The sequence below is a fragment of the Dendropsophus ebraccatus genome, chromosome 6 (assembly GCF_027789765.1).
Source record: "Dendropsophus ebraccatus isolate aDenEbr1 chromosome 6, aDenEbr1.pat, whole genome shotgun sequence".
NCBI lineage: Eukaryota > Metazoa > Chordata > Amphibia > Anura > Hylidae > Dendropsophus > Dendropsophus ebraccatus.
Window position 1 is genome coordinate 55,870,140 of NC_091459.1, and position 27,501 is coordinate 55,897,640.

Consider the following 27,501-nt stretch of genomic DNA (forward strand, 5'->3'; position numbering starts at 1 on the left):
GCCATGAAGGGGTGTACTTGGTCTGCACCAATGTTTATGGAGGTGTCAAAGTAACATCCACATAAATGCTGGAAACTAAGGTGTCCCAAAGTATCACATAGCACCATAGGAAGTTGATGGAGACAATGTCCTCCTCAGGCTACATATACAACTGTCCACATGAGGGACTGTGACGTTGCAGGCACCCTTCAGGCAATCAGCGGCTGCAGTGTTGTCCTGCTATGTTAGGACCCCTGAACCGCCACACAGCAGGGACGGAGAGCCTGGCTCCAGCAACACCCCTATTAGCTCTTCCCACATGGAGGAAAGGAGGGGGGGGGGGGGGGGGGGAGAGGGGGGTTACATTTGCTGAGCTGCAGTATACTGTTTGCACTACTCTTTCAGGAGGCCGTCCAGACCCAGAGTCTTGTCTAAGGGAAGAGTATTGTTTGCTTTTGTCTCCTCAAGTGTAAACAGCACATCTAAAGTTGAAGCCTGTGTGTAGCAAGAGTCCACAGAGGCACGCTGAGAACTGAGAGGCCTCTGACAAAGCTTAACTACACTCGGATGTATACAAAGATGCACTTTTGGTAGGTACTAACCACTGCATACTGGTAGCATCCAAAAAGACCTGCTGTTTTCAAGGTGTTCTTATCCTGTTGTCTGTTCACTTGGTGTCCAATAAATCCAGAGAAATAAATGTTATTCACTTTACCAGTCAGTAGTTTTAATGTTATGGCTGATCACATAAAATAAAATAAAAAAATCTTCGCATTTTTACAAAGTGGTTAATAGCACTCGTCTTTCAGTATTCTCTCTAAACTGTAAATCGAAACTATTATAAACTTAAAGCGACTCTGTACCCACAATCTGACCCCTCCAAACCACTTGTACCTTCGGATAGTTGCTTTTAATCCAAGATCTGTCCTGGGGTCCGTTCAGCAGGGGATACAGTTATTGTCATAAAAATAACTTAATCCAGCAGCGCTGTGTTTAACGGCCGGGGCTTACATTTGTATATGCATTAGGCTGGCACACCCTCTCTGTCCCTCTTCCCCACCCTCCTCAGCATTAGGAATGCTCCAGGCAGATTGCTCCCTATTCCCCACCTGTTTGTATAATGAACATGGGCTGGATCGTTAATACACCTGTGCAAAGCTCAAACAGCAGTAAATGTTGAGGAGGGTGGAAAGGAAGGACAGAGAGGGTGTGCCAGCCTAATGCATATACAAATGTAAGCCCCGGCCGTTAGACACAGCGCTGCTGGATTAAAAGTTATTTTTATGACAATAACTGCATCCCCTGCCGAACGGACCCCAGGACAGATCTTGGATTAAAAGCAGCTATCCGACGGTACAAATGGTTTGGGGGGGGGACAGATTGTGGGTACAGAGTCGCTTTAAAGTCCACACACACCATGGTCAATTCACAATCTGTGGTGCCATTTGCCCAATATGTGACCCTTATGGTGCCTATACACTGCCTTAAATACGGCCATTCGGCTCCCACTCCCACCAGAAATTGCCGGTCAGCACAGACTCTGTACTGAGCTGGCGTTTCCTACATGAGTGGGATGTCAGTGGATGTTCTGAAAACACAGGCAGTGGTGCAGAGTGGGCCACACAATGTACATGCACATTATAACTTGACTATAATACTATTCTAATTTACTGGGAATGTGTCAAATAGTAAAGAAGGTGTAATCAGATGTGTACCCCACACGTTTTTAGTGAAGGAGCTTACATCCCAGTATCATTTTTCTTCCCTATGCATTTGATCACTTCCTGGATTCCTCTCTGAACTTTGCTAGCTATCTGTGAGCAGTTTGGAATATGAATTGCAGCTGACAAATCCCTTTAGTTTGCATATTGAATAAAGTGAAGATTTACTGAAAATGAAGGCAAGAAAATTATCAATTTTCAAAAGACTTATGGGCTCAGAACCGATCAATACTGTATGACTGTATGTTGGGAGACCACTGTATTTTCCATCTCTGAATATACCCTAACATTTACTATAATGCTGTACCCTAACATTTACTATAATGCTGGCGGGAAAAAAGTAAATACAAAATATGTGGTAGTTAAAATAAAGGAAACCACTTTGACATTTTGCCATTAACGTCTGGTGGTAGAACTTCCAGCTCATCAGTCATTGTAGGTTCAGGGACATGTCTGTTGTAGGGGATGTAAGTTTGTGGTATAAGGAGTTTGAGTGTAACAATCATGATGACTATTCTTACCTCACTACTTTGGTTCATCTCTGGCCATGTCTGATTCAAAGATGGCATGGAGGGGGATTTACTTGGAGGGGGATCAGCAGGAGAACTTGTAAATCCTACCTCAGCAGACTGATCTCCAGCTGAAAAAAAATAAAGCATTAAACCTCCAAAAGGAATTCCTAGCTCTTCACTGATATACTGCGGTAGTACCACACATGGCTGCCCAGCTGTAGAAGGGTCTTAAAGAGGTAGTGCGACGCTAAACCTTTATTCACAAAATAACACACATTACAAAGTTATACAACACAGTTATGCTCAGCCAATCGCGGCTGAGCAGCTGATGACGCGCCAGAGGGGGACCGGCATGAGGGACGGCTGGAGCGGTCCGGCCAGCCTCCCAAAGATGACGACGTTGTCACAAGAGGACGACCAGGGTTCGACACGAATGAGTAAGTATAATGCACCACACTTCCGGGTCTAGCATGGGTGGGGGGGAAGGCGGCTATTCACATACATAACACACATTACAAAGTTGTATAACTTTGTAATGTGTGTTATTTTGTGAATAAATGTTTAGCGCCGCACTACTCCTTTAATACTACTAGCAACAGGGATGTCATAATAGCAGGGAAATCAAACAAATCCCCTAATACAAGCAGCAACAAGTGCCATTTAGAGCAGGCATGGCTCATAGATGCTCACCAGTCAAATACACTGAGACACATTCAATAACTGGCATCCAAACTGGGATGTCTCCCATCTTCCTCACACACAGGGATGGTCAGTACAAATGAATGCTCCTGAATTCCCTATGGGGAGGGGTAAGCCACAGCTTAACAGCTCTGGCTTGTCTCTCCAAGAACAAAGTAAAATTCCATCACAACTGATCCCTATCTCCATCAACATCATGAGCCGATGGAGTCTCAGGAGACTCCCATACATTTTATGGCGGGCTCTGCTAACATATGTATAAAATATCCAGATTTATCAAAAGAATGTAAAATAGACACAGGTTTAAAATGTCCATAGCAACCAATCACAGCTCAGCTTTTAGCTTTGGTAAAGTGAAAGCTGAGCTGTGATTGGCTGCTATGGGCACCAGTGTCTATTTTACACCCTTTGATAACTCTGAGCCAAAGTGTATGGCGACCTTAAAGGGGTGGTAAAATCTGATGTGCACCACATACATATAAGGTGCTGTTTTTAGGAAAGTAACTTACATCACAGTTCTGCTGTTCTTGCCTGAACTGTGACCCTGCTGTTGCAAAGCAACAGTGCAGACACTTTCCCACAATCCCGCTTGCTGCATGTGAAAAGAAAACCAACTGCCAGTACTAATGGGACAAATCATGTGACTGATAGAACTGAGCATGAGTGACCCAACTTAGCAGAATATGGGGAGTTACTAAGGCTAGGTTCACACTGCGTTTTCAGCATCCGTTTAACGGATCCGTTTTTTTTTAACGTCCAGAAAAATAGGGTCAGCAACGTTTTTTGGTCCGTTTTGGTCCGCCAAAAAAAACGGATCCGTTTTTTTTTATAATGGAAGTCAATGGAAAAACGGATGCACACAAATGAATCCGTTTTTTGCAATCCGTTTTTCATGCGTTTTTTGCAAAAAACGGATGCGTTAAACGGATGCTGAAAACGCAGTGTGAACCTAGCCTAAGTCTTTTGCTCTCTCTGTGGGCGGGGCGGGCCGGGCTGCGGGCGCGCAATCGCAAAACTATTTTGTTATAAAAAAAAAAATAGTTACTTCGAAATCGTTAATCGTACGATCGGGCCAATAATCCCCTCGTGTAAACTTAGCATTAATCTTCCGGATCATTGGACTAGTTCAAACTAAACAATGAGCACTGACAGGGCCTGGTCACATTAGGTTTTTGCATTCTTTTGAAAAGTAATAATTTCTTCTTTGGTCAAATATACAATTAAAACAACTGAACTGAAAACTATGCATGCTCCTTTTTTTCTCTATTTAGGAAGATAGATAGACATTGTCCTTTTAGCATTCTCTTTTTTTAGATCTTTAAAATTAAGAAAAAAATAAAACACCAAGGATACAAAATGTGGTATAAGCAGAGCCTTAATACATTCACACAGAGTCCATGTACCTGCAGAGTCATCTAAGTCTATGAGTTTAGGCATTAAGCTTTCAGGTAGTTTTTCAGGCAAGTCATATCCATTTTTTCGAGCCACCACGAGATGAAAAGCAGCACAGAATTCATCCAATGTCAATGCTCCATCCTTATCAAAATCCGAGAGCTCCCTACAATGATACATTATGAAGACACACAAATTACACATAGAAAGTCAAACTCTGAATAGCTATGCCCACATAAAAAGAACTAATTCAGGTGCAATTAAGCATAAAATCTCATATACGTACCATATATGAGAAAGCTCTGGAATTGGAAGCTTAGATTTTGTAAAGAATTCTTTTGCAGCGGATCCTAGGAAGAATAGAAGCTTGTCAGTAAAGAAAAAAAAATATTGAAGAAAGTGTACAGAATACTATAAAACTAGCATGCATGCATCAGCCGCTCTGTACAGTGGTGCCTTGGATTACCAGCATAATTCGTTTCGGGACCACTCTTGTAATCCAAATCCACTTGTAAACCAAAGCAAATTTTCCCACAAGAAATCACTGAAATGCAGACAATTGGTTCCCCACCCCAAAAATGATGATTTTTTATTCTGAACAAGTAAAACAAGTATTTAATTGAAACAAACATTGAGAAACACCTGAATGTGTCATATTATAATGTCCAGTATAGCATCAGCATGTGGTGTATAATGTATAGTAAGTGCATAAGAATAAAAAAAAAAAAGCAGCAATATGTACTGTAGATACAGGATGGAACTGCAGATCCCCATAATGCAGTAGCATAGTACAACCGGCTAGAATAGAGAAGCAGGGCAGTTGTCAGATGTCTGTGTGGTCACATGACAGCAATAAGGAAGGGGAGTGAGTTCAGCATGGAACAGGAATAGAAACTTTATATACAGCAGTATGAATGGCTTAGTGTGAGTGCAGGCACATTATAGCTGCAGTGTGTATAGCTGAGTGTGTATAGCTGAGTGTAAGTACAGGCACATTATAGCAGGAATGGAGAGGATGGGAAACACAAGGGCTGAAGAACCTGCAGGGAGTATGAAGGAACGAGCAGGACATACGTGGGCACAGTATAGAAGCAATCTCTGTCCGGAGAGAGAGGGGTTACAGCTATGAAGAGATTACCTCTACAATAATGTCCCTGATACAAGCCCCAGCCTCAAGTAGATCAGCTATGATTTGGAAGGTAAGGGAGACGTCCTGGGTCAGAATACAGTGCTGTAGACCACCCAGTGCAGACCATATCCCTTCTCCACTCGCCCTCACACCCAGTTAAAGGAGTTCTTAAACCAAAGCAATGCTCTTATTCCAAGTCACAATTTTGAAAAACTGTGAGCTCTACTTCCAAAACACTCTTGAAGGACAACTCCGGCGGGACCCCCCCCAAAAAAAAACAAACACACAGACACACACAGACACCATACTCACCATCCCTCCGGTGACGATCGCCACTCCATTCGCCCGCCGTCCGCCTCACCGTCACTGCCGTCCAGCGATGTCTCTGACTTCCAAATCCTGGGGATGGAAAAGGCTGCCAGTGCGCTTGCGCACCGGCAGCCTTTTCATTGGCTGGAGCGCATCACATGTCTTCCAGCAACCTCAGCCAATCAGGGCTGAGCAAGCTGGAAGCCATGTGATGCACTCCAGCCAATGAAAAGGCTGCTGGTGCGCATGTGCACCAGCAGCCTTTTCCGTCCCATTCACTCTCTATAAAGACGCCGAGGAGGAAGAAGACCTGGACCGCCCCCCGGCTCTGACGTCGTCGTCACCAGATGCCGCCCGGGAGAAGAGGACCGTGACGATCGTAATAGGTAATGTATACATTCTTTAACTTCCGAGCGGGGGGGGGGTCGGGGGTCCGACCGGGTATTTAACCACATTACAAAGTTATATAACTTTGTAATGTGTGTTAAATAAGCTTAAAAAAAAAATTCGGCGGAGTTGTCCTTTAAACCAAGTTACCACTGTATTTGATTTCTGGTGGCTGAAGTCCATAGACTGTATACATGTTTTCCAGGAGTCCCCAGGGCTGCATACAACTTTTTCAGCCACCGCTAATGAAATGCAGAGCGATTTGAGCAAGCTTGAGTTGCGCTCACCTCAACAAAACATCTTCATATTTGATTTAACAATTTTCATCCACACGCTGCAGACATTTTCAGTGAAGAAAACTAAGCAAGCTGTGAATTATATGTGGATTTGTCACAGATCTGCAGTGGATTTCACCCCTTTTAATGTACAGCAGGACTACAATCTGCAATGAACCCACAACACGTGGAGTTTCTGCTGTCACTATCATGGAATCCACAGATTACAATGGAGCCCTGGCTGGGGGATGTTTTTCTGCTCCTCTCCAGCGACACATGAAGAAAAGACGACCATATGTGCTGGGTAAGTAGCCTGACGTACTCTAATATGATAAACAATGAGCCGTCCTCTGCACACTGCTAGACAGATAGAAGGTTGTGTATGTGGAAAGTCGGGTTTGTCTGGTAATAAATCCATTCATTAGTAACAAAGCTGCACAATATTAAAATCTAGATGAGATGCAAATGGATTAACGCATTGTGAAGTTTATAAATCCGTTTTTAGATGATACCTTATCTCCTAGTTATTGTGGACTACAGGCATTTAAAAGGGAACTCCTTGGCATCAGAAAGTTATGCACATTTCTAAATTATTTCTTTTTAAAAATCTCCAACCTTCAAGCGCTACTGAGGGGGCCATCCCATATCTTCCTCGGAAGCTGCAGGCCCTACCATGCATGAGTACTGATTATTTCCCGCCAGCCAAGAGAGTTTCAGATGTAAACTTAAAGTGAATCTGTACCCACAATCTGACCCCCCCAAACCACTTGTACCTTTGGATAGCTGCTTTTAATCCAAGATCTGTCCTGTGGTTTGTTCGGCAGGTGATGCAGTTATTGTCCTAAAAAAATACTTTTAAATTTGAAGGCCATGCCAAACTGGAGTATCTGTGCCCTAACTTTGCACCACCCTTCCCATCCCTCCTCCCCACCCTCTTCATCATTAGGAATGCCACTGAAACGATCCAGCCCATGTGCCGGGCTGCCACAGGTGGGGAAAAGGAGGCAATCTGCCTGGAGCATTCCTAATGATGAAGAGGGAGGGGAGGAGGGAGAGAGAGGTTGTGCAAAGTTAGGGCACAGATACTCCCGTTTGGCACTGGGCTTCAAGTTTAAAAGTATTTTTTTAGGACAATAACTGCATTACCTGCCGAACGGACAGCAGGACGGATCTTGGATTAAAAGCAGCTATCCGAAGGTACAAGTGGTTTGGGGGGGGGGGTCAGATTGTGGGTACAGAGTCGCTTTAATGGAAGGCTACTTAGTGGGTAATGAGGTACTCCAGTTTCTTTCAAATGAACTGGCATCAATAAGTTATGTAGTTTTGTAATTTACTTTTATTTTAAAATCTCCAGTCGTACTTATTTGCTGCTGTATGTCCTGCAGGAAACGATATATTCTTTTTTCAGTCTGTGACAGTGTTCTCTGCTGCCACCCTTGTCCATGTCAGGAACTGTCCATTGCAGAGATTTTCTATGGGGTTTACTACGGCTCTGGACTGTACCTGACATACACAGAGGTGACAGCAGAAAGCACTGTGTCAGGCTGGAAAGAATACACCACTTCCTGCTGGACGGACATACATACGTAAAGGAAGCTGGGATATTTTTAAATAGAAGTAGATCACAAATCTATATATTTTTTAAAACCAGTTGATTTAAAAGAAAACAAATGCTAGAGCATCCCTTTAACTTGACAATAGACAACTGGATGGTTTGATTATTATTTTAGTTTAAATGGCTATATTTTTCTGGATTATTGTGGTAAATAATCTACCTTTATCTAGCCTGAAATGGATGAAAACATGGGAAAAATAAAGTGTTTTTGTCCTTCTGGAATTAAAGAGATTATCCAGCGCTACAAAACCATGGCCACTTTCCCCCTACTGTTGTCTCCAGTTTGGGTGGGGTTTTGAAACTCAGTTCCATTGAAGTAAATGGAACTTAATTGCAAACCGCACCTGAACTGGAGAGTAGGGGGAAAAGTGGCCGTGTTTAGTGCTGGATAACCCCTTTAAGAATCCCTTCCAGAAGCTGTAACTTTTTTTAATTCATGAAACTGTTAAAGGGCAACTCAGTCAAAAAATATTTTTGCAAATCAACTGATCTCAGAAAGTTTTGTTAGGGATTTGCTGCTGCTCTGGACAGTTCCTGAGATGGGCAGAGGTGGCAGCAGAGAACACTGTCAGACTGGACAGAATATACCACTTCCTGTAGGACAAACAGCAGTGGATAGGTACTGGAAGACTGGAGATTTTTTTAATTAGAAGTAAATTAAAAATCTGGTACCAGTTGATTTAAAATAAAAAATAATAAAATTTCAGCACAGTACCCTTTAATAGGCACAAGAATTTTTTGCAAGCTCATGAATGCAATCCACACATATGTGACTCGATATCTAGCAGATGAGAAGTGGTCACTCCTGCCCTTACCTGGGATGAATCCATTGAGGTCAGGCTGGATGTTCTTGAACTGATTGATATAATACTGCCTCTGCTCATCAGTTATCTTCCAGGGATCGTCATAACTACTAGATTGTCTACGGATTTCCTTTGTGGTGGTAGCTGAAGCCACAGTGCGTACAGTTGTCTGGTCCTGGAATTACAAGTTAATTCTTCCCAATTAATCACTCAGACTGTAATGAGGGAGGAGATAGGCCTACTACATGGGAGAAATCACAAAGGTTATAGGCAGAGTATCAAACTGTGTAAATAGCCCACGGCAACCAATCACAGCTCAGCTTAATTTAGCTAAGAGCAGGGCAGTCATAGGCTGCCACAGGCAATTTACATCTGTTTCTATTTCACACAGCATAAATCTGAGCCCAAGCCTTTGGACAAATAAAATCCTAGATCCCTAAATCCCAGCCACCTGTGAGAGCAGAACGGAAGCAGATAAACATTTCTAAAAGAAAGGAGATTCCTGGCTAAAAGCACACTAAGAACAATAATGATTAGATTTACATGCGTTTACATATAATAGACAAGCGGGGGGGGGGGGGGGGGTATGAGAAGCAGGATGAAGAGGGTGGCATGAATGCTTGTGAACAAATAAACAGTGGCACAGCTTTCACTCCTTATTCTGCTTTTGGAAAATGGAAGCTGTGATCGGCCCCAACAAAGTTTACAGAGTTTTTTCAAATCTGACACAATTGCTTGGAATAGGTGGCAGAGCCGTACCCAAGCCACTGCAGTTGAAGGATTCCCATTAAAGCGTAACTGTCATTTCAGGGCCATTTTTCTGAAAACATTAAATATCAACAGTACAAGCTATTTTAAGAAACTCTGTAATAGGTTTTATGTACTAAAAGAGTTTCCTTCTGGACTGAAAAAGCAATCTCCCAGCCTCCCTCCTCACATCATAAGCAGCAGGATTTCTGTCTCCATTATGTGGCTATGGAGAGGGGGAGGGGCTGTTAGGAGTGACTGAGCACGGAGCAGTCCTGCACAGCACAACACCCTGCAATCTTCTCTCAGTAAGTTCATATATAAGCACTGACCTTTCTGACCCCAGAATCCTGCGGTTTGGGTGCCCAGAGAGTCTACAAACAGCTGACCTTCATGTCACCTCTTCCTGCTCCCTCATCTCCCTCGGCCCCTCCTCCCTTCATAGGCTGAGGGTACTATTACACCAACAGATCTGACGACAGATTTTCTGCCAAAGATTTGAAGCCAAACCCAGGAGTGAATTTAAAAAGAGGAGAAATCCAGTCTTTCCTTTATGACCTCTTCTCTGTTTATAGTCCGTTCCTGGGTTTGGCTTCAAATCTTTGGCAGATAATCTTTCGTCAGATCTGTTGGTGTAATAGTACCCTTACAATGGAGAGAGTAGAGCCCGTCTTCACTGGCTTCTCTGTAATGAAGACGTGTTTGCCTGATAATGCACAGATAAGTCAGGGGGGGAGGCTGGGAGATTGCTTCTCGAGTACAGAAAGAGGCTTTTTTGGCTGATGAAACCTATTACAGAGTTTCTTAAAATCGCTTATACTACTGATTTCTGCAATAAAAAAAAAATATGACAGTTACGCTTTAACCCCTTAAGGACAGAGCCTGAAATGGCCTTAATGACAGAGACAAATTTTATGAATATGACCAGTGTCACTTTATTCATTAATAACTTAGGGATGCTTTTACCTATCCGGCTGATTCTGAGATTGTTTTCTTGTGACATATTGTACTTTACATTTCTGGTAAATTGGAGTCGATACTCATAACAAATCTTTATGAAAAAAACCCACAAATAATGTGAAAAAATGTGAAAAAATGCATTTTTCCAACTTTGAAACTTTTTTGCGTATACAGAAAGTGGTTATACCACATAAATTATATATTAAATAGCATTAGCAACATGTCTACTTTATGTTGGCGGCATTTATTAAACTATCTTTCATTTTTTTTAGACGATAGGAAGCTTAAAACATTAGCAGCAAATTTCCAAATTTTCAGTAAAATTTCAAAATCAGATATTTTTAGGGACCTGTTCAGGTTTAAAGTGTATTTAAGGGGCCTGTATGTTAGAAAGCCCCACAAAGCACCCCATTTCAGAAACTGCACCCCCCAAACTCTGCAAAAGCACATCCAGAAAGTGTTTTAACCCTTTAGGGGAGTCACAGAAATAAAAGCCAAGTGTGTAAGGAATTTGAAAATTTAAATTTTCTGTGCAGAGATTTTATTGTAATCCAATATTTTTCATAATTATAAACCAATTACCAGAGAAATGCACCCAATAATTATTGTCCCGTTTCTGCAGTTTATAGAAATACCCCATATGTGACCCTATTGCGCTATTTGACGCAACCACAAGCCTCAGATACAAAGGAGCGCCCAGTGAATTTCAACGCCTCCGTTATATTTGGTCATTTTTGACTGTACCACTTCAGGTTGGCAGAGGCTCTGGGGTGCCAAAAGCTAAAAAACACCCCTAAAGGGACACCATTTAGAAAACTACACCCCTCAAGGAATGTAACAAGGGGTGCGGTGAGCATCTGGACCCCACAGGTGCTTCACAGATTTTCCGAACAATATGGCGTGAAAAAAGAAAAAAAATTTTTTTACACTAAAACGTTGTTCTAGCCTTCAATTTTTCATTTTCTTAAAGGGATAAGAGGCAAAAAAAGACACAAAATGTGTAGCGCAGTTTCTCCCGAGTACGGAAATACCCCACATGTGGCGATAAAGTGCCAAGGGGGCGCAGGACGAGCCTCCAAAGGGAAGGAGCGCCAATTGGCTTTTGGAAGCTGAATTTCACTGAAAAGGATTTCAAGGGCCATGTCGCATTTACAGAGCCCTCGTGCTGCCAAGACACTGGAAACCCCCCACAAGTGACCCCATTCTGGAAACTACACCCCTCAAGGAATCTAACAAGGGGTTCAGTGAGCATATGGACCCCACTGGTGACGGGCACAAATGTGGAACAATGTGACGTGTAAGGGAAAAATTTCATTTTTTCACTTTCATGGCAAAAATGTGCCTGTCATCAAAGTGTCCATATCCTCACTGCACCCCTTGTTAGATTCCCTGAGGGGTGCAGTTTCCAGAATGGGGTCACTTGTGGGGGTTTTCCAGTGTTTTGGCAGCACGAGGGCTCTGTAAATGCGACATGGCGTTCATCATCCATTCTAGCCAAATCCAACCTCCAAAATCCAAATGGCGCTCCTTCCCTTCGGAGGCTTGCCCTGCGCCCACATGGCGCTTTATGTCCACATGTGGGGTATTTACGGACTCGGGGGAAATTGCTCTACACATAGTTTTTTTTCCCTCTTTTAACCCCTTGTGAAAATGATAAATTCAAGGCTAAACCAACATTATAGTGTAAAAAATTTAATATTTCATTTTCACGCCACATTGTTCCACATTTGTGCCCGTCACCAGTGGGGTCCATATGCTGACTACACCCCTTGTTACATTCCTTGAGGGGTGCAGTTTCCATAATGGGGTCACTTGTGGGGGGTTTCAACTGTCTTGGCAACACAGGGGCCTTTTGAATGCAACATGGCCCCTCGAAATCCATTCCATCCAAATCCAGCCTTCAAAAATCAAATGGCGCTCCGTCCCTTCGGAAGCTTACCCTGCACCCGCATGGCGCTTTATGTACACATGTGGGGTATTTCCGTACTCAGGGGAAATTGCGCTACACATTAAATGTTTTTTTTTTATCTTTTAACCCCTTGTGAAAATGAAAAAATCATGACAAGATTAATGATTTAGAGTAAAAATTTTACAAAAATTACACTAAATGTTGGTCTAGCCTTGATTTTTTTCCATTTCCACAAGGGGTTAAAAAAGAAAATGAACACAACGTGTAGGGTAGTTTCCCCTGAGTACGAAAATACCCCACATGTGGGCATAATGTGCCATATGGGCACAGGGCAAGTCACCAAAGGGACAGAGCGCCATTTAGAGGCTGGACCGGAGGATGGAGGCCATGTCGCAATTACAAAGCTCCTGTGCTGCCAGGACAGTAGAAACCCCCGACAATTGACCCCATTCTGGAAACTACACCCCATAAGGAATCTAACAAGGGGTGCAGTGAGCATATGGACCCCACTGGTGACGGGCACTTACGTAGAACATGTGCCGAGAAAATAAAAAATAATTTTTTTTTCATTTTCTAGTCCCAAATGTGGCCGTCACCAGGGGGCCATATCCCCGCTGCCCCCCTTGTTAAGATTCCTTATGGGGTGTAGTTTCCAGAATGGGGTCACTTGTGGGGGGTTTCTACTGTCCTGGCAGCACAGAGGCTTTGTAATTGCATCATGGCCTCCTCTAATGGGAATGGCGGCCATACCTACTTAGCTGGGGAAAAGGGACAATTCTAATTTATTTGGGGGTATTAGGCCAATTGTTAGTTTATAAGGTTGGAAATGACAGGTGTCCATCAAACTCAACCTGTGTTGATACAGAGGAAGGCAAAAACCCCTCGTGAGGCAGACGACAGTAGCCTCATCACAGGGGAAAAATTCCTTCCCGACTCCATATTGGCGATCAGAATAATCCCCGGATCAACGTGACCCCTGAAATAAGAATAAGGGACAGAATTTAGATAATGTAGAACCCCGATGACGTGTGGTGCGCCTTGAAGCGATCCAGTATGCAGAGGCCGGGGTGATCAGGACAGGTGTCACACTGGAAAATGGTGTCCTTCCTGATCCCCCTGTTACACCACACTCTGCACTTCTTCTGGGGTCTCCCGTTCTCCTGTGTGCGGGACATCACCTGGAAAATGTTGCCCTGGTGCGATACGGGGTCCCTCATATCCAGAAGCGCTAGGTCCGCTCCAAGGCTGCTAAATATTAGGGCGCTATTACTACTTCTGATATTTACGGATCGTGCCGCAAGCTACAGTAGCTCGGGCAGCGAGGGACCGGAAGAGGGGGTGCTGGTATAAAAGATATCCCCGTACAGGTGGTAACCTTTATCCAGCAGTGGGAAGATCAGTTCCCGGACGATCTTCCCACTTGTTCCGAGGATGGGGGGGGGGAGGGGGCATCTGGGGGCTGGATTCGGGTGTCCCTTCCTACATACACTCTAAGGGTACGTGCACACTGCGGAATCGCGACAGATAACCCTTCGTGCATTCCACAGCTGGCACCCACCGGCGGAGTGATGCAGGCGCACGTCTCCACACGTGTCATAGACTCCATTCTATGCACTGGCAGATTCCGCTCTCCGTCCAACGTGTTCATTCTTTGGATGGACGACGGATTCCGCCCGTGCATAGAATGGAGTCTATGACACTGGTAGAGACATGCGCCCGCATCAGTCCGCCGGCGGGTGCCAGCTGCGGAATGCACGAAGGGTTATCCTTTGCCATTCCGCAGTGTGCACATACCCTAAATCTGTAAGAGTACCCAGAGGTACGCTCACAGAGTTTGTAGAATTTCACACCATACCGTGATCTCTTATTGGGACGGTACTGGCGGAAAAGACGTGTCTGGGGGGCAGCATACGCTACGCTACCCCCAGACACGTCACTGGATGATAAGGATGATGAGGATGAATGGAGGAAAGAAGGATCCCCCCCATTCATCCTCACTAGCTGTTTCGGTGTCGGAGGCAATAATAATGTATCCCTCTGACACCGAAAACACCCTGGGGGCCATCTTTATACAGGGATTGGTATATGGGGTATGTAGTGGTGTAGTGTCAAACTTTATTCAATGTAGTGTGGTGTAATGTAGTGTTTTTTACGTGTTTTTTTACAGTAAGTATGAAAAAAAAAAACCTACGCCAACAAAGGAGTTGCTGATAAATGCCGCACTTATAAGCAGTAGAATATAGAAAAAAAACACCCTACGCCAAAAAGGAGGAGTTGCTGATTAGCAGCGCACTTTCGTGCGATGCTGATCAACACTCAGCGGCGATAGGGTGCGGAAAATAGAGAAAAAAAAAATGTGAAGAAAAAAAAAACTTTCTACATTCTGAACATCCCTGTAGCTGCTGATAAGTGTATTACACATATCAGCCGCTAGAGGGCAGCAGAGCGCAAAATACGGAAAAAGACGACGCTGGAGCCGAAAATAGCAGAGAGAAGCCGAACGTGACGTCACGGAGGAAGCCGAAGACCCGAACGAACACGAGGACGCCGCGAACCCGGAAGACGCCAATCAGGAGCCCGGGACAGGTGAGTAATGTACAAATACCTGCTCTGGACCCCTCGGCTACCTAGCTGAGGGGTCCAGGGCAGGTATTTACTATTTTGTGGGACTCTGATCGCCGTGCCACCGGCCCGATCGCCGTGAACGGCCGGCCGGTACCGGACAGCCGTTCACGGCGATCGGGCCGGTGGCACGGTGACCACCATTACTTTTTACAGTAATGGCGGTCGGTGCCGTCCTCTGACAGCACCGACCGCCATTTTTTTCCGGGTCATCGGGTCACCGATGACCCGGAAAGGTTCCGATCGCCGCTATTGGCTGATCTGAATTGATCAGCCTATAGCGGCGATCGTAAGCACGGGGGGTGTTAACCACCCCCCGTGCCGTGAAGCTAAGATGGCCTCCTATGATTTATAGCAGGCCATCTTCCCCGATCGCTGTGTGCGAACACGCAGCGATCGGGGAAACATCGGGCGTAAATTTACGCCCTGATGCGCCAAGTACCAGGGCGCGAGGGCGTAAGTTTACGCCCTATGTCGTTAAGGGGTTAAACTGCTCTGGTAACATGAAAGTAGTGTGTGGCAATAGGTAAATAATGGCATTGGTGTCATGAACAAATAATGTCTGAACTATTAAAATAGAATGTTATGTAGCCAACAGAGACCATCCGAACCAGAGCGTGCAGCACTTTATTACCGGTGACTGAAGATGATGGATGACACCCTAGGGAGTCCTGGAAAATATGGATATAGTCATAGGCTGCATCCATATTTACCAGGCAGCCTTAGGGCTCCAGCCAACATCTTCAGTCACCGGTAATTAAATGCTGCTCGCTCTGAAAAACGGAGCGGGCTAGAGGTTAACTCATCTCTAGTGTCTAACACAATGCTGAGAAAAAAGAAAAAAAAACAAAAACCACTTTTTGTAGCCCCACCTCCCAAATCAGATGGATTAACTAGTGATCAAGATTACTATGTACCCCCAAAATGATACAAATAAAAACTACAGCTCGCTCTGCAAAAAAACAGAGCTCCAAGAGTCAAGTCTATATGCCTTTCTGAAACCTTAATTTGAAAAAAACTTTTTGCCAAAGTAGCCCAAATTTCCAAAAATCACGTGAATGTACATCCATGCACTCATGAATTAGGTATAGAGAGGGTTTGGTAGTTAGACCCCCTCTATAACCAGCAGTTCCCGGCTGCTATTAGCAGCCAAGGGCTGTGGCGAGTGAACGGCTTAGAGAAATCTCTATTGCTGGCTATTTCAACTGTTTGAATGCAATGTCAATTCTGACAACAGCATTTAAAGGGGTTATCCAGCGCTACAAAACATAGCCACTTTTTCCCCTCTCTTGTCTCCAGACTGGGAGGGGTTTTGAAACGCAGTTCCACCGCACCTGAACTGGAGACAAGAGTAGGGGAAAAGTGGCCATGTTTCTGTAGCGCTGGATAACCCCTTTAAACATTTGAGGAGTGCTGCAGAAAATTTTTGGCGTTACCGATTACGAAAGGTAGAGGAGGAGAAAACAAAAATGCAGAAGTGAAAATTGGCCCACTCATTGTTCATGTCTAAAATTAACATATTCTCAATAGGCTTTCATTATTTTTGTACCATATTGTCAAAGAAAGCATTTTTGAATCTGACTTTGTTTATCGCTACGGGCTACGCATGTGCAGTGACGGCTCTCAATGTCTAGACAGAAGGGACTCGAGAATGCACATTTTCGAACATGTGCTGCAGCTTCCAGTTTGGCATTTCTCTCATTTTTGGGGTTAAGCTGGTGTCAGGGGAGTGTGGAAAAGCTGAATATCTGTCAGGCACCGTATTTGCTTGCCGCTGCTTTCACTCTAGGGAAACTAAGGGGGTCAACATAACATAGCTTATCATTGTTGTGATGATTTCCTTGACTGAGATAGCGGATGATGTGCACGGTTGCTTTCACTAGTCCCAATGCTACTATAATAATCATTATTTGGGAGTGCACAAACTGGCCCCAGTAAGGGCGACATCAGGGCAGCACTCAAGGTACCCGAGAGGACAGCTGCTGACCCACAATACAAGGTGGTGAGTGCAAGCGCTGCAGTGACATGAGTTCTGATTGGCCAAGAGAGAATAACCCTTTTAAGGGGTAAACAAATACAAAAAATAAAAATAATAAAAAGTTAATTTGTAGTGTCGGGACAAAAATAGCATGCACTCAAAATAGAAAACATAACACAAACAAGAAAGAAAAAAAAAAGAAAGATGGAAAATAAAGCCATTCCAGTGCAGCAAATCAAACAAAGCAAATGAATATGCAACTGATAAAATGTCACACCTGGACAGAGGCGGGATGCATGGCTAAAATAGCACTGCTTGGTGGAGTATCTGCAAAACTGACCCAATTTTCCTGATGTGGAAGCGGAGAGTGTGCTGGCCATGTTCCTTCCCCTGATGAACCACCTGTACAGAAATCCAAAAAATGAATATATAAAAGGCAACAAAGATTTCATTTCAACACTTGGAAGATATCTTGACATCCTCCATAAGCTCTAAAATCAAGTGAACTAGTACCAGCAAGCAGTCTCAACAACTTTATTCCGGTCACTTTCTCTAGTATAAAGCTAATTTTCCAAACAACCCCATATGATTTAAACGTACTTGAAAGAGATTATGGAGGGGGGAGTGTCTGTCTTCCTTTCCCCCAGGATCTCTAGATCTACACCCAACTCCTTTGTTATGAACGGAGACACTGGATAACATGCGTTTCTATGGAGCTGCTGGAGAGAGCAAAGTACATAAAAGAGCTGATGCACTGATCTAGAGATTCCCCAGGGAACACAGAGGTTGGACCCTCCACAATGTCATACGTGTCCCCTATCCTACGGGCAACAGATAAGCCAAGTTAAGTTGGAAAACCTCTTTAACATTCAATTATAACTTAAAACCTAAAAAAGTACAACCATTACTTAAAGGAGTATATCATGATGGCATTTCGCCAGGATATGCCATTTATGTATGATCTGGGGAGGTCAGACTTCTAGGACGGCCACCATTTCCAAAGATGGAAGATTCTCTGATGTAACACTTCCAAGTTTTCCCTGTAGAGGAGCAATCACCACCGCCAGCCCACAGCGATGCAAGGGAGGATTGAAGGGCTGAAGCCATTATATCCTCATTATAAACGAAAGTCCCGAAGGTTGCAAACCCACCAATAATGGTATTTACTTTAAGACATGGAAATACCCCTATTTTCTAAAAAAAACACCCTTATTATTGCTACAAAAACACATGCCAAAATTTAATATAGAAACGCCCGTCATGTGAACAGATAGAAGATTCACTCAGTCACTCTGCATATCGCAATATGCAGCAACACATAGTGGTTTTCTTATAGAACGGAAACCACCATTTTTACTGGATAATGATCACAGTTATCTGCTCATTTAGTTTTTTGTGTTTTTTTTTTTTATGCTTATCCGTCCTTACAGAAAAAAAGCAGTTTATAACCATACCTGTTTGTGTTTCATTGTAAGGTGTCCAAAATGGACCGGACCCTGTTACAGCCCGCTCACTGTTTCCTCCGCTACCATGTCGGCTGTGCTTCCTCCAAGAATGTGGAGAAGATGGTGGAGACTGCTGAGGGGATACTACAGGTGATGTGGACTCCTTGGTGAAGAAAGGAGGAAATAAACATTCTTACTGCTGAGATAGTGGGTCAACACCAAACACAGGAGCATAGGAACATAGGGTAAGGGCCGCATTACACAGCTCGTTCACTATGAGCGCTGATCTGCTAGATCAGAGCTTGTTTACCGAGCCTATTACACAGCTCTATTATCGCGCAGCACAGGCTGTATACATCTCATTAGCGATGTCCGTGCAGCCCACGATTCACAATGTTCACTTCTGCTCGCAGCCTCCAGTGGAACTTCAGAGCCAGACTCTAAAGCGACAGGCTGCTCAGCCAATCATTGGCTGCGGCAGTCCCGTCCCTCGATAGGCCAGCTCTGTTCCACTAGAGGCTGCGGGCAGAAGCAAAGAGAAGGGTGAACATTGAAATGTAATGTATTAAGTTTATAATTTTCTTTGCAGTCATCAACCGTCAACCGTGTAGAACTATTACATGTAGTGATACGCGTGCGGTGGACGGTGATTTTAAAGGGCAACTCTGGTGGTAAAATTAGCTAATTAGTGTCCCTAAAATAAGGCCCTAAGTGTGTGCAAATTCACAAGGAAAAGACCTCTGTGCCATGGAATTCAACACACCAGTACAGTGACTTAACCAACAAAGTATTTAAAGTCACATTGTCACCCCCTTTCCATACAAGGAGTGTTTCTGAATATTTCATATTTTACCATAAGGAGAATTTCTTCCAAGAAATCCTTTATAAGGTAAGATATGAAATGAAATGTCCAGAATATAAGCTTAAGAATGGTGCTGAGAACTCCATTTATGGAAAGGGGGTGATAATATCACTTTAAAGGGAAAACAAACAGCACAACTTGTAATCAAAGGCCTTGCACTGACTGTACAGGGCTGTCTCTAAAGCAAGTTGGGTATGGAGGTTTTATTATATCAATTACTTGGAGAATGCGGCAAGGTACTTTGGATAGGACACTCATCTTAAAGTAAAATTTCAGTTGACATTTGGGTTCAAAACTGCTGACGCTGCTGGTAGAGAAAGGAGACACAAGGTACTTCTCATGTATCACTCTGTGCTTCTATAATGTGTAAAAATGCTTTTATTCTCTTATTCAGAGGCGCTCCCATGCCTCTTAAATAATGCTGACTGTAATGCCTCCTCAATCCCCCCTTCCCAGCACTATCCCTGTTTGATTGTCAGCTAAGATATGGATGGGAGGGGGAGCAAAGAGGCATTCTAGCCATCAGCACTTCAGGAGCTTTGGAAAGACTAAGGCTGCATTCCCACGTTCAGTTATCCTGATGGATCACGGACGTGGAATGCATGTACCGGAGTCCCCCGGCGCCCGGACAGCATCTGTAATTAGATGCTGGGAGCAGGGGAGACTGTATTCATAAGCGCCGCGCTGTAATGAATCAGCCGCGCGGTGCTGTTACTACAGCGCAGCGCATATAAGTACAGTTTCCCCCGCAGTCTGACACTTTGCACTGGGGAATAAAAGCATTATCTGTGGTAGCACAGATATATGAAAGGTAACATGTCTCCTTAGCCTAACAGCTATCTCACAGTGTCAGCATTTTGGAACCTGAACTGCAGATGACAACTTCCCCAGTATAAGGTGTAGTTGACTCTTTTACCCTGTGTAAAGGCTGACACCTGTCAATCAGTGACTAATAGGCAGAGTGAGCTGCACAGTGCTCATCCTCCTTGATAGCAGAACTGCTAAGAATGACAGAAACACAGAAGATTGTTGGCAGAAAAAGCCATCTAGTCTGCCCGTTTAATATGTCCTTTCTTGGGATATGTGTTTATCCCAGGCATGTTTACATGATATGACCAATACATTGCTCCGTCACTAGTTTATGCTGCCCACAGATAAGACAACATAAACTTACCGACAAATTTCCTTTAAAAAAAAAAAAAAAAGGCATTTCAGAAGTTTTGATTGGTTGAAGTCCAAGTTCTGAGATCACCACTGATTACTAGAACAAGCAGGGAGAAGTGCTTAGCTGAGCAGTTCTCTCTGTGCCTCTCTCTTCACTGTTAGGAAACTGACTCTATAGAGAGTCTGTGAAGCTCATCTTTTTATAGAGATCAAAACTTCCAAAAATGTACAAAGTTGTTTTAAACATTAGGATTAAAACATTAACAATTGATACCTGCTGCTCTGTCGGAACACGTGGCTGAATAACATCATGACTAACTGAGCTTTTCTTGACTTGTGTTCTGCCAGGAGGTGGTGGAATAACTCCCGAGTAAGCAGAGGAGTTATCGCCATCTGAACTGTGGGCAACTGAATGTCTTGAATCTTGCTCATTCTTTGATGCCAAAAATCTTGGCAGAGGCAGATCCTTAACTGGAAAAAAAGTTGAGGTTATTCTTATTTTTAATTATGGATATTCCTTATCCACTGTGGCAGTTTTGACTGCATATTCAGAGTTCTGTGCAGGTGTGTATACAATGGTTTTTGAGTTTGGCACAGGAATGTAAATTTGTTTTCTTTTTGATGACGGTGGAGTACTAACTTACCACTCCTTGTGCCCACGGAGAGCGGCAGGACCAACCGCAGGACCACCGCCTGGAGGCATTTTCTCTCGAGTTGTGATGTAGTCACAATTTGGGGGAAAAGTCTGTTCCGTCAGCCAGCCAGTCACTTGTCAGCTGCGGAGATCTCGGCAGGCGTCCCGCGGTGGTCCTGTCACTCACCACAGGCATGGGGGGAGGGTTTAAATTAGTACAATGGTGCCTTGGATTACGAGCATAATTCTTTCCAGGACTGTGCTTGTAATCCAAATCCACTCTTTTTCCATAAGAAATCATGTAAATGCAGGCAATTGGTTCCACACACCCCAAATCATTTTTTTTTTATTTTGAACATGTAAAAACAAATGAAACAAACATTTAGAAACAGCAGAGTATGTTATATTATAAGTTACTGTACAGTATAGCAATCAGTATGTGGAGTATAATGTATAGTAAGAGCATAAAGTGCACCTGAAATTACAGCAGTTTGTAGATACAGGATGGAGCTGCAGATCCCCATAAAGTAGCGTAGAATTACCTAGGCTAGAATTACCTCTACAGTCCTGTCCCCTGATGTAATCCCCAGCCTGAAGTGGATCTGCTATGATTTGGAAGGTGAGGGAGACTCCCTGGGTCAGAGTACAGGGCTGTAGACCACCCTGTGCAGGCCATGTCCCTCCCCCAGCTCTTAAACCAAAGCAATGCTCTTATACCAAGTTACAATTTTGAAAAACTGTGAGCTCTTCTTGCAAAACGCTCTTAATCAAAGTTACTCTTAAACCAAGGTACCACTGTACTTGTAATTAATTTCCCCCTGCTCCCACCAGCTTTTATAATCTGCCAGACTTCTCCTTTAAAGTGACTCTAAATCCACCAACCCGCTAGTACCATCTGTTTGATGAGAGTAAATCCTTAGCGGTCATGACTTTTAAAATGTGCCTAGTGTCTTTGATACCACATGCGCACTGTTTAGACAATTGATGAATAGAATTCCTGTCTGGGGGTGTACCTTATAATGAGGAGGGTGGGGAGGAAGAAAGGAGAGGTATCGCAGACCTAGGGCACAGACACTCTAGGCCACACCAGTATGACACAGCACTGCAGATTCAAATATTGTTTCATGCTGTAACCAAGGCACCAGGCACATTTTAAAGGACGTGACCGGTAAGGATTTACTCTCATCAAACAGATGGTACTAGCGGTTTAGTTGGTGGATTCAGAGTCATTTTAAAGTGTACCTATCATTTAAAAGAACTTCTGATATGTCAAAGGTTTGTATTGGGAGGGGTTCGCTGATCGCTTGAACAAAGGGGCAGAAGAGCTTTGCAGTGCACGCTCTGCCCCGTCATCTCTGCTTTTACTGGTTAACTGGATGGAATTATAATGGAGCCTATGAAACTTCCAGCAATCCCATTTACTGGAAGTTCCAAGATCCATAGCAGTAGACATTGTAATTCATTCTACTGCTACTTTACCAATGAGAGCGGAGACGAAGGGGCAGTGTGCGAGCTGCTAGGCACTTCTGCCCCTTTGCTTTAGCTATTGGCGGGGGTCTCGGCACCCAGACCCCCACCAATGCAAACTCCTGACATGTCACTATTTTGTTCCGGTCCTACAGTGCCACTCGGATCCCACTGGTGGTGACATCACAGCTCTTCTGAATTAAAAAAAAAAAAAAAAAAAAAAAAAACGGACTGCTTCTTTAAGTGGGAATGGCTTAAAATGATAACTCATCTGTATGTTTTATGGGTGTGAACGTTTCTTCAGTAAAAATTATGGATGCTCCCATTGACTTCTATGGAGAGAATCCATACTGCAATTACAGTCCGTACTAGGGATTTTCAGTAATTCTTGCAGATTAATGACAGTGTGAACTGCCCAAGTAAAATCAATGGGCCCTAAATCTGTCCATAATTGTAGATCCGCAGTTATAGACAAACTTACAGAACAAGTGAATGTAGCCTAAGAGCTATCTAACAGAGTCAGCAGTTTGGAACGTGAATGGCATCTGACAGATCCACTTTAAAGTCCACTACCTGGCAAAATAAAGCCATGACTGCCAGTAACTTTATCTTTACTCTAAAATGATTGTCATAAAAGTAAATTAAAATGCCATCTACATATTCTATGTAAACCAGTTGTGTCAGATACCAGGAAGCACTGTAGCTTGAGTCACTCACCAGTGTTTAGGCTCTCAACTCGTAATGGTAAGCCAGACTGTGCGACAGCTACGAGCTTCAACGCAATGTAGAACTGGCTTCTTCCAAAGTAGCCAAGTCTGGTTGCTCCACAAAGCTCCATGATCTAAAAAAATGGTTGGAAAGGTGTCTGTAAATAGGAAGCAAGTATACATGACCTCATAGGATATATAGTTGAGGACAACATTGCACCCTTACACTACTTTAAAGGGGTATTCTGGGATAATATTTTTACATTAAAAGTGCTGAGTTATAATGCCATACAAAAAAGCAGAGGTGGTGAAAGCAATTATCCTTATAAACCGCCTTAACCATCCAGGTGACTCTTTGGATCTTTACCCTTCTGTAGGTCCCATTTTGTTGGATTTGAACCTAATGTTCTCACACCTAGAGGCATATTTTGCTCCAAAATCCAGTGAATTGTTTTTGTAGCACATTCAATGCCTCCAATGACTGACAAGCAGAGAGACCAGATGACTGGTTGCCACCCCTCTCCTGTCCTCACAAAGCGGAATAAAACTACTTTTTCCCCTGCTGTAGCGCACACACGGCTGGTAGCCTCAGGGAGCTGCACAGTAGCTCTATACTGTGCAGCAGGGAGCGATCGTGCTGATCGGTTCCCTTTAATCGCAGGTGTTTTTCTTGCTATAAACAAACAGATTAAGCCTGGTAATTAGAGATGAGTGTAACCAGAGCATATTCGATTTTAATCATGTGATATCTGATTACCAGTGGCTAAAGAAGTTGGATGTGGCTCTAGGGAGTCCTGAAAAACATCCATCCCTAGGGCTGCATCCAACTTCTTCAGCCACCGGTAATCCAATACCAAGTGATTGGACTCGAACATGCTCCAGTTACACTTATCTCTACTGGTAATGCTAACCACATGGCAAAGCCAAAACAATCACTTTAGAGACACGTTTGCAGGGTGGATATAATTAAAGGAGTCATCAAGCAATTTTTGAAACTTGTCAACCGGCAGAAGCAAATATAATAAACAATTACTTACCTCTCCCTTTGCCTCTGCAGCACTGACTTGCCGCTCCGGGACCCATGCTGGGTTCAGGGATCTCTCTCCACTGGATCATTACGACTTGGCTGATGGACTGTCCGCTCAGCCAGTCTGTGACTGGGGCAAGACACCACTGCAGTCACTGATTGGCTGAGCGAGCAGCCGGGCGACTATTTACCCCGAGTGGCGACGACATTGTCACTCGAGGGGAAAATGTCTTCCAGCAGGGGTCCCGGAGCCTGTGATGTGGTGCTTCGGGGGCACAAGGAGAGGTAAGTATTGAGTGTTTACTATGTTCCCCCCTGCCTGCTGACAAATTAAAAATAAATAAACTCCTTTAATTAGGCTCTAATTATGGAAACAAAGCAAAGCAACATCACTGTAAATGTGAAGACACAACCTTATTTACCAAGAGTGAAAAATACTAAACAAACTTAGCTCAAAGATTAAAGTTTTCTGTGAAAGTATTTACAATGTGTCTGTAAAGTTTTAATACAGCCCCTTGTGTCATGTATACCTGCCCTGAGTCACACCGCATCCATTCAGCCATTGTTAGTTATGAAACATATCTTTTTACAAACCAGCTGAGGAAGCGACCAGGCAGGTTCTCCCTCGGCGTCGCTTGTAAGATCACACCCAAAAATTAAAGCAGTCATTTAATCCTTACCCTATGAGTAACTAATAGGCAACTAGGAGACAGCAGCTCAGCATACAATTCAGGCTAATTTCACAGTGACTGAAACGTCCAACGTATACGGCTGTATACACTCAACGGCCACTTTATTAGGTACACCTGTCCAACTGCACGTTACCACTTAATTTCTAATCAGCCAATCACATGGCGGCAACTCAGTTCATTTAGGCATGTAGACATGGTCAAGACAATCTCCTGCAGTTCAAACCGAGCATCAGTATGGGGAAGAAAGGTGATTTGAGTGCCTTTGAACGTGGCATGGTTGTTGGTGCCAGAAGGGCTGGTCTGAGTATTTCAGAAACTGCTGATCTACTGGGATTTTCACGCACAACCATCTCTAGGGTTTACAGAGAATGGTCCGAAAAAGAAAAAACATCCAGTGAGCGGCAGTTCTGTGGGCGGAAATGCCTTGTTGATGCCAGAGGTCAGAGGAGAATGGGCAGACTGGTTCAAACTGATAGAAAGGCAACAGTGACTCAAATAGCCAACCGTTGAGACCAAGGTAGGCAAAAGAGCATCTCTGAACGCACAGTACGTCGAACTTTGAGGCAGATGGGCTACAGCAGCAGAAGACCACACCGGGTGCCACTCCTTTCAGCTAAGAACAGGAAACTGAGGCTACAATTTGCACAAGCTCATCGAAATTGGACAGTAGAAGATTGGAAAAACGTTGCCTGGTCTGATGAGTCTCGATTTCTGCTGCGACATTCGGATGGTAGGGTCAGAATTTGACGTCAACAACATGAAAGCATGGATCCATCCTGCCTTGTATCAACGGTTCAGGCTGGTGGTGGTGGTGTCATGGTGTGGGGAATATTTTCTTGGCACTCTTTGGGCCCCTTGGTACCAATTGAGCATCGCTGCAACGCCACAGCCTACCTGAGTATTGTTGCTGACCATGTCCATCCCTTTATGACCACAATGTACCCAACATCTGATGGCTACTTTCAGCAGGATAATGCACCATATCATAAAGCTAGAATCATCTCAGACTGGTTTCTTGAACATGACAATGAGTTCACTGTACTCCAATGGCCTCCACAGTCACCAGATCTCAATCCAATAGAGCATCTTTGGGATGTGGTGGAACGGGACATTCGCATCATGGATGTGCAGCCGACAAATGTGCGGCAACTGTGTGATGCCATCATGTCAATATGGACCAAAATCTCTGAGGAATGCTTCCAGCACCTTGTTGTATCTATGCCACGAAGAATTGAGGCAGTTCTGAAGGCAAAAGGGGGTCCAACCCGTTACTAGCATGGTGTACCTAATAAAGTGGCTGGTGAGTGTATATGGCTGCCATATACAGTGTTCATAGGCTACAATGCTAAAACATATATATAGCACACAGTAAACATTCTTATATTATAATGGTGGTCTGTTCTCAAATGTATTTTAAAACCCTATTACACAAAGCGATTATAGGCTGTACTTGGCCGATTAACGACCATTACGGCCAATAATGGTTAAGTGTAATAAAAGCACTAATGTCGGCTAATCTTGTCTTAACACGTTGAAACACAAAACGATTAGTATAGCAACGGTCTGTGTATAATGTATAGTAAGTGCATGAGAATGAAAAAACAACAGCAGTTTGTAGATACAGGATGGGACTGCAGATCCCCATAATGCAGTAGTGTAGTATGAAAGTTATGTGCGGACAGCATGACAGGGGTTCAGCATGGACCAATCAGGAAGTGAGAATCAAAGAGCTGTGCAGGAGGACAGTGACAGAAAGAGTGTAGGCGCAGGTACATTATAGCAGCAGTGTGTATAGATGGGTGTGAGGGCAGGCACATTATAGCAGCAGTGTGTATACCTGAGTATAAGTGCAGGCACATTATAGTAGGTATGGAGAGGATAGGAAACACAAGGGCTGACAGAGACTGCAGGGAGCACAAAGTAGGAATGAAGTTAATCTGCCAGGATTTGGAAGGTGAGGAAAACTTCCTGGGTCAGGGTACAGAGCTGTAGACCATCTATGCAGACAATGCCCCTCACCCGCTACCCCTTCCACCCAGTACAGGGAGCTCTTAAACCAAGTTACAATTTGGAGAAACTGTGAGCTCTTCTTACAAAACGCTCATATACCAAGTTACTCTTAAACCAAGGTACCACCGTATGTGTATGGGTACTGTTACACGGAACAATAATCGTATTGTAATAAATACAACAATCAGCCGATGACAACGATCACGTGTAATAGCGGTGCACGGCCGGCGACTGACGATATACATTACCTATCCACGCTCCAGGGCTGCTCTTGCGGTCCACTTCTCCCCAGGACCCACGCGCTCTAGCTTCAGTGTGGCAGGCCGCACTTCAGCTGACAGGCCGCTCCAGTGGCGGATTAAATGTACTCTGGGCCCCGGGCTGTCCACCCAACCTGGGCCCCCCCCCCAGTCAATTCGCCCACATTATAATCTGCTACTGCGTTCCCCCCCCCCC

The 27,501-nt window shown here is 44.0% G+C and overlaps 1 protein-coding gene across 6 annotated transcripts in view; it reads right to left on the bottom strand.

Annotated features, from left to right (window-relative positions):
* The window catches only part of REPS1 (RALBP1 associated Eps domain containing 1), a 71,903-nt gene that overhangs the window by 26,114 nt on the left and 18,288 nt on the right, over positions 1–27,501 (bottom strand). For 5 of the 6 annotated variants that reach the window (XM_069975025.1, XM_069975022.1, XM_069975021.1 and 2 more), the window contains exons 2-9: positions 23,327–23,450; positions 20,783–20,979; positions 18,492–18,645; positions 17,315–17,439; positions 8,834–8,996; positions 4,590–4,653; positions 4,315–4,469; positions 2,222–2,340 (exon numbers count right to left, since the gene is read on the bottom strand). In XM_069975025.1, coding sequence (XP_069831126.1) covers positions 2,222–2,340; positions 4,315–4,469; positions 4,590–4,653; positions 8,834–8,996; positions 17,315–17,439; positions 18,492–18,645; positions 20,783–20,979; positions 23,327–23,450 — 1,101 coding nt within the window. The remainder of the gene's footprint in view (positions 1–2,221; positions 2,341–4,314; positions 4,470–4,589; positions 4,654–8,833; positions 8,997–17,314; positions 17,440–18,491; positions 18,646–20,782; positions 20,980–23,326; positions 23,451–27,501) is intronic. The other variant, XM_069975023.1, reaches the window with a different exon arrangement.